Here is a 13992-nt window from a genome sequence, read left to right as displayed (position 1 = left end):
TTCATAGAGAAATGGTATACATAAAAAGAACAATGCCATAATTTGGGGGACAAATTGTGTTGCCAAGCAGGACGTTGAAAACATTTATTTTCGTTAGAATCACTTTTGCTGTTAATTTGTATAGGCTATACCAGTATGTATATGCTGATATAGTCTATACAAATTAACAGCAAAAGTGTGTGCTGTTAATTTATATAGGCTACACCAGCATGTATATGCTGGTATAGCCTATATAAATTAACAGCAAAAGATTTCATAAAATACCAATATTTTTTTTCCTGAGCAAACAATTTTAAATATTATTTTGCCAAGTAGTGCTATGAAGTCATAACAACTTTTAATTCGCTTCATTGTTCCGATAATCCCTTTTCTGGTTATTTTTTTTATTTTCTTATAGGCCTACCATACGTTTCGTTATGTAGGCTGTCCTATAACTCAAGTAAAGTTGCTGAGAATAAAATATTGCCCGTTGTCAGGTCCTAAAAGAATCGCACACCGATATAGAACCACAGACAGCAGAGGGCGTAGTCACCCACTGTTTGATTTCACTCCCCACTGGCAAACTGGACGACAGTCATTCCGGAGTCATTCCAAATGGATGGAAGAGAAAAGTCTTAAACTTGGACGAACTGATGCGTCCACTTGGAAAGAACCGTTTATTGTAAGTTGGAGGCTCTCAGGAACAGAACCGACAGGTTCTAACCTGATTAACCTGGTTGACCTATTAGCCTCGTTATAGAGCCATTCAAAGAATTCGATCAGAGTTGGTGTAAAAGGCCTGTTTGTTTCTATTCTAACACATATTTGTTTGAGAAGTTAATGTCGTTTACACACGTCTTGGCACATTTATGTTACGTGTCCATTAAATGCATCTTTCAGCACCACACACTTTCAGAAACAAAATGATCTGCACACGTTAGATACAGAGGAAAATTAAACACTCCCGATTAATTCTTCAAAGTTTGATACACAATTATCATTGAAAGCGTCTTCGGGAAAGTCTAGTAGTTAGTAGGCGCGTTCACAGTCCTGGTGATAACGAGACGGCTCGCCAGTGATGACGCTCACGCTTACGCGTGTTCCCGACAGCGACCGTTCATGTGCACTGCGTTGTAAATCTAACTAAACAGAACTTAGTAGGATCAGTTTCAAGTTCGCACGCCTTTATTTCCTTGTAGCATATCACCTACTATCCTTTTGCTTTTATTTATGAGAAGCACATATTGCCACTGTATGGAAGGCTACACTTGCCCTTATCTAGAGCTGGTTTACCAGTAGGCCTACACAACGTTTAAAACTGAGCAAAGTCAATGCCAACAGACGGTTACAACGTCAATCAATACTTAAGTATGTGATATGATGGTTGACTCTTTTATATTGAGTAAAACGTTCATGTCCCGCCATCATGCGCGTCACTAGTAAACCATACGTCACCAACTGGGCAACTCTGTTATCAAAATCTGGCCCCAGTTGACGAACGGAAGTAGAATCACAGAGCATCCTGATGTGTCGTTCACGAGAACCACGAGAACACGCGAAAATATTTTCCCCATAATTACCAGCGATGTGAACGCACCAATATTCTCGCAGAGGCATGCTCCTTGACGTCAGAGATAAGCTGCGGCCTAGCCTTCCCTCTGTGCAAACCCACGCCTCAGAGATGGAGTATTATTAATGGAGTATTGTTGTCGTCACTACAGGGCTGGAACAGAACACTGACATAAAAACTTTCCCTTGTTTTCCATTTTTGTCATCTGTCCGACCAACAAATGACTTAAAATGGACAGGGGTTTTTGCGTCAACTTGGGACTGTAAACAACAAAAAATGAAAGACAAAAGTCAGATTTAAAGGTGGCCAAGTTTGTTGGATCTTTAATTAAATAATAAGGTTCAAGGAAGGAAATCTAAGCCTACTTCGATTTCAAATATAGGCTTAGACTAGATCTGTATCACTCAGTGGCATCTTGCTCAAAATGTGCTGAGTCATGTTGGGTCTGCGTTTGGGGGGCGAGGGGGTGAATAATTGGTAACATACCGCTTGGAAGAATTCAGCCCTTTTGTTGTAGGCCTATAGCCAGGCTGTACATGAAGAGTACGAAATGTATATGAAGTCACCGTTCTGGGTTGTGGATACGGTATGGTACATTGGACTTGTTTGATTGAGCTGTCTACTGGTCTGGATGTCTTCTTTCCACCGATCATTAAAGGCGCTGTATGCAATATTTATTTGTCAAAGTAAGTGTTAAATAGCTCTTTATTCCGACAGCCATCAATGATTGCTCCAACTGATCGATATTCAGTGTTTGGTCAGTCACCAGTCCCTCCCCTCTGCAGTAAACCCAATACATTTTTCCTGGGTGTCCTGGTCCCATTTCCTCCAATCCAGAGACAGAACTCGACAAAGGGCCGGTCCTCTCTGTGCGTTCATGGGCAGGCAGCAGGATTTCAGGGTCAATTGAGAAAAACGAAGACCGCTAAATCTCCCAGTAAAAATTTGAGACAGGACTCAAGTAGTGCATGAACTGCATGTATATCGGTGTGGCTTTCAGACTGAGGAAAAGCGTGTGGTGACATGGGGAGGAGGGAGAGGAGGACAGGAATGCCGCTTTTCCACCGACAGTACCAGTCACTTCAGCCACGCCTGACACACACAACCACGCCGGACACACACAACCATGCCGGACACACACAACCACTCGCAGCCTAACTCTGGCCCCGGGAAAGGAGCGACACGCTGATCCGTGTCCCCCACGCCGGACACAACTTAACTTTGAGTGATTATTCCCATTTACAGCCGCTGGCCAATCAGTTACCAGCAGCCTGTTTACGTCACACAAAAGTACCTACTCCGCTCGCTTGGAACCTCGACGGAGGTAGTACTAAAAAAAGTACCCGGTACTAGGTACCACGTACTTTTTTTGCCAATGGAAACGCAAAAAAAGGCGAGTCGAGTCGAGCTGGTACTGTCGGTGGAAAAGCGGCAGAAGTCAACCCAAAACAACGAAACCGCTTACAGAGCCTTCAAGGCCAATCTCCCACACCTGCTGGCTCAGCGAGAAAGCGTACTCTTTGATCACTTTCGCGGCTGCTCTGCTCGACGCAACACCATGAACGATGTTTGGTTTGGAGTATTTATTAGAAATATGGAGAAATTAACAGATTATAGTAATTTTTATGTGTGTTGATCATGTTAAAGCCTGAAATAAAACGTGCCTGCCTATACAAGTTGGGTCTACTTGTCTGCTGTTTCCCCCCATGATTTAAGGAGTGGATGTTGTAATTATATATGTAAACTACATGTGATTGATTGCTCAATTTGCAAAGGTGTGCAGCCTTACCCAGCCCCAGAATCCAATCAGACTGGCTGCTCAAACCAGCCATCATCCGCACACTCTCCCACAGTCATATTGCTAATAAGTTATAAGTTTTTATAACTTATTAGGTTTTTTCACTGCGTATGGTGCCGATGTGTGTGTCTGTGTCATCTGGTCGGCCTGAGATTCCTGTTAAACCAGACACGAAAAAACCAAGTCATGTACCTGTTAAACCAAGACAAGTTGGAATCTGCCTCCACTGGCCCTTCAGGCCTCCATGTACTTTGCCTGTCATGCTCTTCCTGGATTGTAATCAGGCAAATTGAGCCAAATCACATAGAAACAAACAACAATACAAAATGTATTTAAAATTTATAAATTTGTTCAATATTTGCCTACAGAAAGAGAAAAGGACCTACACTGTGCATTGTGTCGTTGGGGCAGGATAGTCAAGCAGTGAGCCAAATGTCCAAAGCTTAAAGTGTAATTCCAGTGAAAATTTTACCCAGGGTCTTTTTCAGCATGAAGACCCATAAAATAAGCCCTCCAGATACTTTTTTTTGTTGATAATTGAGTATAGAGCCTAACAAATTTAACTTCACAATCTCCCCTCTTGATACCTTGGCTGTTTTCAATTTGTTGGTGCCTCTATTATGGTAGCCGGTAATCGACTTTTTAAATCTTTTAGTCTTTTTTAATAAACTCCCGGTACACTAACTAAGTTGTTGATGCGTCATTTTATGTGTAGGGACCCTAGTCATGCTACTGCAAAGGTTTGGTGCTATTTTGAGCAATATTAGTGGTTAAAAAATGCAGATTTGGAAGTGTTCGCACTGTCCCTAGCCAATAACATGGAAGCCAACAGACCCCTCTCATTGCTCCTGGCAATCTCTATACTCTATATCTCTATACTCGGGTTCAATTTTTGCCAGAATTACTTACTTTATTACTTGCCACTTAATTATTTACTTACTTTAACTTGTAGGCACCCTTGAGCAAGATGCCTGCCCACTTACCCTTACCTGCTCACTCCCAGGCTAATGATGTCATTGGTCCGGCATTTCTGGGATTTTATTGCGAAAACAGAGTTGATCGTGCAGACCGTGATCTTTCACAACACTCCTATAAATCATTACGACCTCCTCTGCAGTATTCGAAAAGAGCTGAGCTTGGTGGTTTCCCTTTAATGCCATGAATCTGAATTAACAGTAATAAGAGCTACAAGTGTCTGATGACTAAATAGTAAATAATAGTTATTGTCTGGAAAATCAGCAAAGCAAGTCAATGCCTAATGTGGTATCGAGCAGTCCTACTTTGTTACAGCAGTACTTAGACAGCACAGAGCCTGGGGTAAGAAACCCAAAACTGAAAGGGGAGAGTTATTGAATTGGTTCCTACTGTTACAGAGATATCCTACTGAAGAGAAACTAGTTCCAATGAGGATGAAGGATTTTTTGAGATCCATGATGGGCAAAAATAGACTGAACCACCTTCCATGATCTGTCCATTGAAAGCGATATTCTGCGCAAATTGGATTTGACCAGCCTCATTAAGGAGTTCTCTGTCAGAAAAACTTCTAAAGAGTAAGAATATGTATTTATGATTGTGCTGCTGTGGCATTATTGCTGTTATTGCATCCTGCTAATATGTTTATTGTCTATGTTTTATTTGAGTATTGCACAGTGGTTCGATTTGTGTCTCATTAGCTGCTTTCAGACATCCGTGTAAGTCCCGATATTCACCTCATGGGCCGTATGTCTGAACAACATATCCTGACATTTGTACCCTGAAATTCTCCTGAATTCTCCAGGGTCGAGGACATGTCTGAAATGTCTTTTTAGCTCGCTCTGTCGGTCGGTCGGTCAGTCAGTCCAGAGAAATACATGGTCGTGGCAGCTGCTATAGCGAATTCACACTTGTTTCTGTATCATTGCTGTTTTAGTAAAGGCTGTCTTAATGGGTGTGTGTATGCCAGTGCACCCCGAGTGTGTGCACGTGGGCCATGTATTATTCCTAAAACACTTTAAACACATGGCACTAAATTACGCTTTTTAAATTTGTTATTTTTTTGTTTAATTTAAGTTATGTTGCGAGATCAGTAAGGGGACCTCACACAAATAGTAGCCTAGGGGCCAATGACCACCTTAATCCGCCACTGTTGGCAGCAATTCTAAGGAGAGAACACAAATCAATGTGTAGAGAATGTGGTTTTAGTTAGTTCAGATACTCTCTCTCTCTCTCTCTCTCTCTCTCTCTCTCTCTCTCTCTCTCTCTCTCTCTCTCTCTCTCTCTCTCTCTCTCTCTCTCTCTCTCTCTCTCTCTCTCTCTCTCTCTCTCTCTCTCTCTCTCTCTCTCTCTCTCAGTAGGGTTGCCTGTATTTTTCCATGGCAGTTGGAGCTGGTACATTTCCTCTAAAGAAGAGGAGAGAGAGAGGACCTGGAACACAGAAAGGGGGTGTTATGAGGTCACGGGTGGGAGGTTATGGGGTCAAATCTGCTGGACAAGGCTCAAGAGCGGGGGGAAGGGAACCGGAGAACCCAAACTCCCAACTGAGCAAAAAGCACAAAACAGCATCTTTTCTCCACCCCGTAACAGACACATAAAACACCCATTTGTGTAACAGGACACCAAATAAGGAAAAGAGAACATTTTGTCCCTGTTTATAAGAATATGCAATCGGACACCAGCAAAACAAAACTAGAGAAGAAGGCGTCATGACAGGATAATTAGGGGGCTAGGCTGTGGATGGGCTGCGAGAGCTATACCACTCCTAGAAGCTGAACCAAGCATCTGGTTTACAACCGTAAGCGTTGGCAGGGATCCTAATGTGTCTAATCCACACACACAGAAGACCCATCACCCTATTAGACACGCCAACAACACACATAATAGAATCCAGAGGAGAAAGTAGATCTTGTTTATGACTATTGCCTCTCTATTGCCTATTGTTAATACTTAGTTAGTTTCAATATTCACACATTCAACATGTTTTGAAACCACACTTAGTTATTGAATCATGAATTTCTTTGTATGGTCAGATTTTCAACAAAACGTCACAGCCATCGTTTGCCCATGGTGGGAAATGTGTTCATAAAAATAAAAAATGTACAATAAAAAAACAAAGCTTTTTGCAACATGTGTGCTTGGTTCACTACAAACAGGGTGAAAAGGTTTTTGTTAGAGCCTTTTCCTCAACTTTTCATTGGTCTGGTTCCCGATCAGCTGCACAGCACATGCACATTTAAAGACCAGGAAGAAAAACAAAGGATCCCTTTGTTTTCACATCTTCCCAAAATAATTTGCTGTTCTGTTGTCTCTTCTCTTGTCGCTAGTTGTTGACCCCAAATCCAGCTCCCATGACATTGGCTGTGCTTTAACAGCTGTTCAAGTTTCCTATTATTCCCCCAAAAGCCAGGGTGCATTTCTCAACAGGTCTGCACCCAGCACAACTGAAGACAAGGGGTTGGGAGGTTGCTTCCACAGTCTGGTCTCTGAAATGGTCGAGGCGCACTCATGGAACGGGGGGACCAGAGGGGGCAGCTGTGGTCAAGATTGATAAAGGTCATCCCTTTTCTCCAGACCCAGACCGGAGGCTGCCCAAACTTTTGTGAGATAAGAACGAAACCCAATGAGGTGGCACTTGGTTTATTCTATTGCATTCCCCAAATTAAGTGAACCTCTTACGTTGTTAGAACGTGATACATTCAATTAACTTACAGGGCAACCCGTGTCTGTAATTGCCTAAATGAATTAGTGCTCACATGCCGTACAAGCATTGAATTTAAACTGGAAGGGATGGTACAGATTTCCACAACCACCCCTCTTTGGACCTGAATCGCCTTCAGATGTTGAAATTATAGTTTTTCATCCAACTCTGTGACTTGTTTGGGGAAAAGAACAAGGGGCCTGCCGGACGTTTAGTGGTCTGTCAATCCCTCAGTCTTTACGTGGACACAACCCACAGATGGTCAGAGTCTACTTTGCATTCAGACAAAATACGTTGTTATGTTTGTGGTATTTTAGACCTGAGGCAGCTTCTGTAACAGTGCTGTTCCCTTATGGCGTGTGAACAAGTAAACATGATTCCTTTCTGGAGACCCCAATCTCTCATTTACATTTTAAATGATATTAAAAAAATATTCAGCCTAAAAAAATCCTGATCTTAAACGTGTTGTACTGTCATTCTCTATGAGAATTACATTGAAGATAAGTCTGCATTGGGTTAAATCTATAACTTTTCAAGTGTAGCCCTACTCCCAAGATCATGCCTGGACATGGTTCACATTAAAACTTCACTTGAAAGCCTTTCACAGTAGGCTGCCATTTATCAGCTCAACCATACAATAAACAACAAAAAAAAGGTATGGCTTCTTTCCTGGCGCGTGGCCAAAATAAGAACCAGTTGTAAACTGCTCGACAATGCAAACTGCTCGTCAATGCACAAAATGGCTGTTGTGTAAACTGAAGAAAAATAAAAAAAATGTTTAAAAAGACAACAGATAACAGACTTTTCTAGACGCCAAATACATTTCGTGCTGGAGGTCCTGTGGGGGAAGCTAATCAATATCTTGTATTTTGGCAGTGTCCATTGCTTTTCAATTACTGGAAACAAAGTGTTGGGTAGCAATTCCTTTCAGTTTTGAGGCAATATATATGGGTTTGAAACTGGTCTGTCAAAGTATTTGACACATTTAACATGTTAATAGCAAGTAAGCCCTTACGAGAAAGTGGTTGACTGATATACCCAATGTTGAATGCTGGTTTGAGGTTATCCAATATATTTATGTGATGGAGAAACTTTCATTGTAAGACTCGAACAAGAGAAGTTTAAAAACTGTTGGGCATCCTGGGTTGAGTCCATATCCTAGATCAGACTTTACTTGAGATGTTCTGATTTATATGCTACCTTCCCCACGGTTATGTTGAAGCTACACAAAATTTCTTTACCGTTTTTTTGTGCGTTTTTATTTTATGTTTTATTTTTAAACCAAACCGATGTTTACATATTGATCTGTATAATGTGCTCATATTTTGATCCCAATAATAAAAAGGTAAAAAAAATGAAATAAAAACATCAATAGATGTATACTTGCATATACATATCAGTTGATTGTGCATGTCTAAAATACTAAATGATGTAGTAGTATTTCTCAATACTGTGGACATTTAGTGTCACAAAGAACGGACATGATCTTTCCTCAGCCACGAGTTTGAGTGAATACACAAGAACTCAACGTTTGCTCTGTGGAGAGAAAATAACGCACGAGCTGTGACCAATATAACCCATCCTGATGTTGGCCGTTTTGTGGGCCATCTACCGACCAGTTAAACTCCATGTGATGCAGGTTAGTGGTTTGTCTGGGGCATGATTTCATGCTTGAATGATTCTAAAACATGCTTTTCCACACAGACATGGTTCTGCCCTCAGTTAAATATAACTTGTTTCTCATGAAAAGGCTATACACAGGACATTAAAATACAATTTGATCTTTATTAGGATCAAATTTCTGATCAACAAAAAATATGACAAAAAAAGAAAACTAGTGTGTGGCTGACCCATAAGGAACATTAAAATATCATTAAGCTTATCGTTTCGCAGGCGTGCCACCTCAGCACTACAAACATTCACAACTCTTTGGTTCAGGGTGATCCGCTCCCATAACATGGGAAAACTCCAGATTAGTAAACGTACCACAACACAAGGTCAAGGATTACAAAAACAATCTACTATAGAGGGGCAGTATGAAGACCTTTCTATCCTACCATGTTGCTATCCCGTGTCCTTTATAGAAAGGCTCACCTCCAACTCATGGAGTTTCTCTATTTTGGATAGCCATAGTCAATACGCAAGACGGTTAAGTAATGGGACTGACCAACACCATCCACTAGTCAATCTCAAAACTGAAAAAGAGGCCTTTGTGGTAGAGTCCTTCACTTGCTGTAAAGTGTGGCCGTGTCACCCTCCTCCTTAAGTAGACAGGTGCGCACCAGCGACTCAGTCACCACGTAGGGGTCACAGTTGGCGGACGGACGGCGGTCTTCGAAGTAGCCCTTCTTCTCCTGGCCCACGGAGCGCGGGATGCGGATGCTAGCGCCGCGGTTAGCCACGCCGGCGGAGAACTCGTGGATGCTGGAGGTCTCGTGGTGGCCCGTCAGCCGCCGGGCGTTGTCCAGGCCCCCCTTGGGGTCGTACGTGCGGATGTGGTACGTGTGTCTCTTGGACAGCCTATCGATGGCGTCCTCGATGGCCCTGAAGTGGGTGGGGAGATACAGAGGTAGATTATTGGCACCAGAAAATTATTTGCGGGGCAGATAATCTAATTATGGTCGTCTGCAAGATGGAGACTATTGAACGGGTACTTTCGGTTCACCAAAGTCTTGACTCCAAATTTCTCCAGCTGTGCGACCGATAACTCGAGTGTCTCAAGACACTTTCCAAATACCTCACAGGGGATACGCAACAACACCAACACAACAGACAACGTCGGGTCCTTACTTCAGACCGCCCTCGCTCCTCATCTCGTTGGTGCTGAAGTTGGTGTGGCAGCCGGCGCCGTTCCAGTTCCCAGTGATGGGTTTGGGGTCGAAGGACACGATCACGCCAAAGTCCTCGCAAACGCGGTGCAGGATGAAGCGGGCCACCCACAGGTGGTCGCCCATGTTGATGCCCTCGGTAGGACCCACCTGGAACTCCCACTGAGAAGGAATCACAACGGCCAATGGGATTCAGCGATGGAGCCACAAAGCCATTAGGTCCAATGCATTATTTATATTTTGTAGTTTCAACTTATGGTCATTTTGCATCTCCTTCATTTCAACCTCAGTCCTGTTCTCTGCTGTGAAAGCTGCATTGTGGCAGCTCATCTTATCTCATGAACAACAGCAGTATGAAGTCTTGTTTAGGAGAAGGCAACCGCTTTGAGGAATTCAAATCCATCATTCTCACGCAGTAATTGCCAACAATCATCTTGACACAGACAACGACCAAATAAACATCTAGCTTCTACATCCAAGTGTACTGTTCTACTGGTCTGTATACATTCTGTGGAGTGGTAGGAGTGAATCAGTAATGAACGGGGTGAGGGGGTGGGGGTGTACCTGAGCGGGCATGACTTCTGCGTTCGTGCCACAGATGTCCACTCCAGCGTAGAGACATGCTCGGTAGTGGGCCTCCACAATGTCCCGACCGTAGGCTTTGTCCGCTCCCACCCCGCAGTAGTACGGTCCTGACCGGGAAGACAGGGTGCGTACAGATTACCCAGCATGCAACACCCAACCCCTCAGTGTGAGGATGTTGTGTGTTAATGTTTATGTGCATGTGTGAAACAGATGTTTTGACACAGATGGGAATTGTACTCAAAGATTTAATATTCATTCAGTCCAATATCGGATTCTTAATACTGTACTGACAGCAATGTATTGTTACTTCTTTCTTCTGACAAATGTACTTATTGTAAGTCGCTTTGTATAAAAGTGTCTGCTAAATGCAAACGTGAAAAACGTGATGTCCTTTTCTAAACGGTTTGCGTGCTTATCATCCCAGTGTGGCTCCTCCTTGGTTCTAAACCCTAGCTGGGTGTGCCAGTCATGTTATAGCTGGTGAACGCTCCCGTGTGTCGCCGCTCACCTTGGGGCCCAGGGAAGCCGTTGGAGGGCCAGCCGAAGGGGTGACCGTCCGTGCCCAGCAGGGTGTACTCCTGCTCCATGCCAAACCACGGCTGCTTGGCCGCCACCTCCGACATGCTCATTACCTTGCTACACGTGTGCCGCAGGTTGGTCTCTGTCCAAAGGGATGATATAGAAACACTTCAGAATCCAAAAATACTTGGAAAATGTAGATATATTTGTTGACATTCATGCTTTCATATTCATAATACTGACTCATTGTTCATCCTCTGACTCATATTTACTTTCTCAAACTCTACAAACTTGTTTCACCCCCTCATTCAGTTGCAGCTCATTACTTTGCCATAATAGCATACATTGTAATGGTCACTTTGAGTGATGAATGCGTCGTAAAGATAGTGTTTACTACTCTAGACTACACTAGACTTGACGTACCAGCCGGCTTGCGGTTGTACTTGAAGACCTCACACAGGACCAGCTTGTTGGGGTCTTGGCGGAAGGGGTCTCGGAACATGGCCACTGGGATCAGGTACATATCGCTGTTGGACCCTTCCGACTGAGCGGTGCTGGAGCCATCAAAGTTCCACTCTGGCAACTCTGCAACATGACAATAACATAAGAATTGGCAAGTCAGTCAAGCAGTGACCATCTTGGTTTTTAAACAACTTCTTTGCAAGGCATTAACTACCAAAACACAATATTGCTAATTATGATACTACAGTGGTAACGGTGCAGACCCCCACTCCCCAAGAATGGATTGAAATGCTGTACCATCAATGGTCTTAGGTTCAGAGTTCAGCGTCCGCGTCTTGCAGCGGAGTCCTTCCCCAGAACCGTCGATCCAGATGTACATGGCCTGGACTTTATTTCCCTGCGGGAGGTCCATGAACTGCTTCTTCACAGTCTTGCTCAGCACGGCACTGGCGGAAGTGGCCATGTTGTATATACTCCAGGTAAACCTTGAGATGCGAGAAGAAAAAGTCTGCGCGTCATTACACAAGTCGTGGTGCAGGGACTTTTGATCATGCAAACGTCTAGCCTACACATTTGCGACGCGCCAGAGATGGAAAAAACAATTGATGCCACAAAGTTTTTTCTAAATAAACCAACACAATCGACAACTCGTCAATCAAGTGAAGAATAACTGTCGGGAGATGACGTTTCAGCCATGCGGGCTGTGAGTTTTCTCGCGTGCATTGACATCCGGATTTCCTCACTTAACCTTACGGCACTTCTTTGTGTACGGGAGCCACGAGCCTTCGTCAAAGAGACCCTTTACAAGTGAGCCTATGACGTAGACAATCGGTGGCCAGCAACACGAAGCCTTTACTGAAGTCTATAGGCCTATTCATATCTTTTCATAAAAAGTAAAATAGAAAAAATAAACTAATATAGGCTATTAAATCACGATGCAACACAGTTAACATTATCGCACGGCACAAATATAGACTTTATATTGCGAAAATATTGGGTGGACTTGGTCGAAACATTACCTTATAACGGCCGGAATGTGTATACAGAGGACTGACAGACAGTTGAGTGTCTTTTTCTTGCTATGGACCTGTAGATGCTCATTCCTATCCCGGTGAAGCAGTTTACTCAGCTTTATTGAACCGGCGAAAGCGTCTCCTTGCGATTGGCTGGCGAATCCGTGTCATCTTGATAAGACCGATGTTCTCATTGGCTGTGACATGAGACTGGTTCGCAGCAGGCGTTCTAGTCGCAGGACTTCAACGCCTTAGTGACTATAGACACAACCGGCTTACTACTTTTTTAATACACTTCCAAAACAAGCTCAGCATTTTTGTCTGTCAGTACATCTCAGTGGATGTACTGAATGTCATATCTTTTAAGCCACTGATAACTTCTCAAATTGTGTCTTGTGGCTGAACTCTTAAAGCAACAACATCATTTAGCACTCTCCATAGCCGATACTGGCGATAATGTATTTCGATTCTGGGATTAGTAAAGTATTTAATTTAATCGGGATAGTGCTTATCACTTATCCTCGGTCGGGAACGTACGTTTGTAAAGTGACGTCCAAACTAAAACAAACGTGACTCACTTGTTGTTGCCGTTCCTGGTTCCACCACAGGCATGCAGGGTTATGTTTCGACCGATAACAAATTAGGTTAAGCTGTTTTAATTTAGTTAAATACTCGAACTGGCCTTATTTTATAGTGAATGTAAGATGTAGTGAATGTTAGGTCAAAATGTTTTTAAGTTTTAAAGTAAGTAGCCTATATCATTATGGAAAGTTGCATGCTGCACTATCTGGCCCGATCAGACCCTCTCGCTGCAGATCTTAGATAAATAATTACTGAGTAGGCTACCATAGTCCTATCGTCGTAGAAAGAGTCCTAAATAAACATGACAAACAGGTAGTCATGATCATGTCAATAGTGGGACATTTAGGTTGATATGATTAGTAGCCAGTAGGCCTATCATGGATTTCTGGTCCTGAGGCTTTGTTTAAAAAGGGGAATCTCGTTTAAAGGATAGGAATATATGAATAATACATGAAGCCTTTGTATTTCTCATGCATGCCTATCTTTAAAAAGAGATAGTTTAGAACTTGATGTAGTCAGCCTTTTGTGGTGTTCACTAGATCCCAAATGATGGAGAGCGAAATAGAAAATCTGTCCACTTCATTTCGGTTTAGTTTAACTACATGTAAATCAGAGTTTACATGTAGTTCAAATCAAACTTTGTTGGCCGTGCACCTCTTGAGGAACCAGTACTTCTTCTATCAATGGACTATATAGCAAAGAGTTGGACCCTACCTCTGACTTATTACTGCAGTGGCAATCAATCAATTTAGCAATACCATTTATAAATGATAGTATTATATGATATATGCTATAAACCTTTACCTGCCCTATTTTTATATATTGTTGCTTTCATTTGTGCGACCATATATTATATTCATATGAGTGAATCATTGTCACTTTTTTTGGTTTTTGGTTTCACTCTTTCATTAATTCCTAACTCATTGTTACCATAATATCATGCATTGTCACGGTTGTGGGATACAAACTCCAAGATAGAGTTC

At 42.7% G+C, this 13992-nt stretch overlaps 1 protein-coding gene across 1 annotated transcript; it reads right to left on the bottom strand.

The window, feature by feature from the left end:
* Positions 1–8609: 8609 nt before the first annotated feature.
* glulb (glutamate-ammonia ligase (glutamine synthase) b) lies at positions 8610–12533 on the bottom strand. Its single transcript, XM_084472570.1, has 7 exons — positions 12434–12533; positions 11712–11899; positions 11376–11537; positions 10942–11094; positions 10413–10540; positions 9811–10010; positions 8610–9564 (listed from the first exon to the last, which is right to left on the bottom strand). The coding sequence occupies exons 2-7, from the start codon at positions 11875–11877 to the stop codon at positions 9246–9248; spliced, it is 1128 nt and encodes a 375-aa protein (XP_084328696.1). The 5' UTR covers positions 11878–11899; positions 12434–12533; the 3' UTR covers positions 8610–9245.
* Positions 12534–13992: the final 1459 nt, after the last annotated feature.

Source organism: Micromesistius poutassou (assembly GCF_964030765.1).
Source record: "Micromesistius poutassou genome assembly, chromosome: 9".
Lineage (NCBI taxonomy): Eukaryota > Metazoa > Chordata > Actinopteri > Gadiformes > Gadidae > Micromesistius > Micromesistius poutassou.
Note: the sequence above shows the minus strand (reverse complement) of the source record. Positions and strands in the feature narration are given on the sequence as shown.

What these genes read in the sequence shown, in the direction of transcription:
- glulb (XM_084472570.1), bottom strand. Translation starts at nt 11,877, where the DNA reads ATGGCCACTTCCGCCAGTGCCGTGCTGAGCAAGACTGTGAAGAAGCAG. An exon ending in GTACAACCGCAAGCCGGCTG is followed by an intron (nt 11,095 to 11,375) that starts GTACGTCAAGTC and finishes CCCTTTGGACAG; the next exon opens with AGACCAACCTGCGGCACACG. An exon ending in CAGAAGTCATGCCCGCTCAG is followed by an intron (nt 10,011 to 10,412) that starts GTACACCCCCAC and finishes ATTCCTTCTCAG; the next exon opens with TGGGAGTTCCAGGTGGGTCC.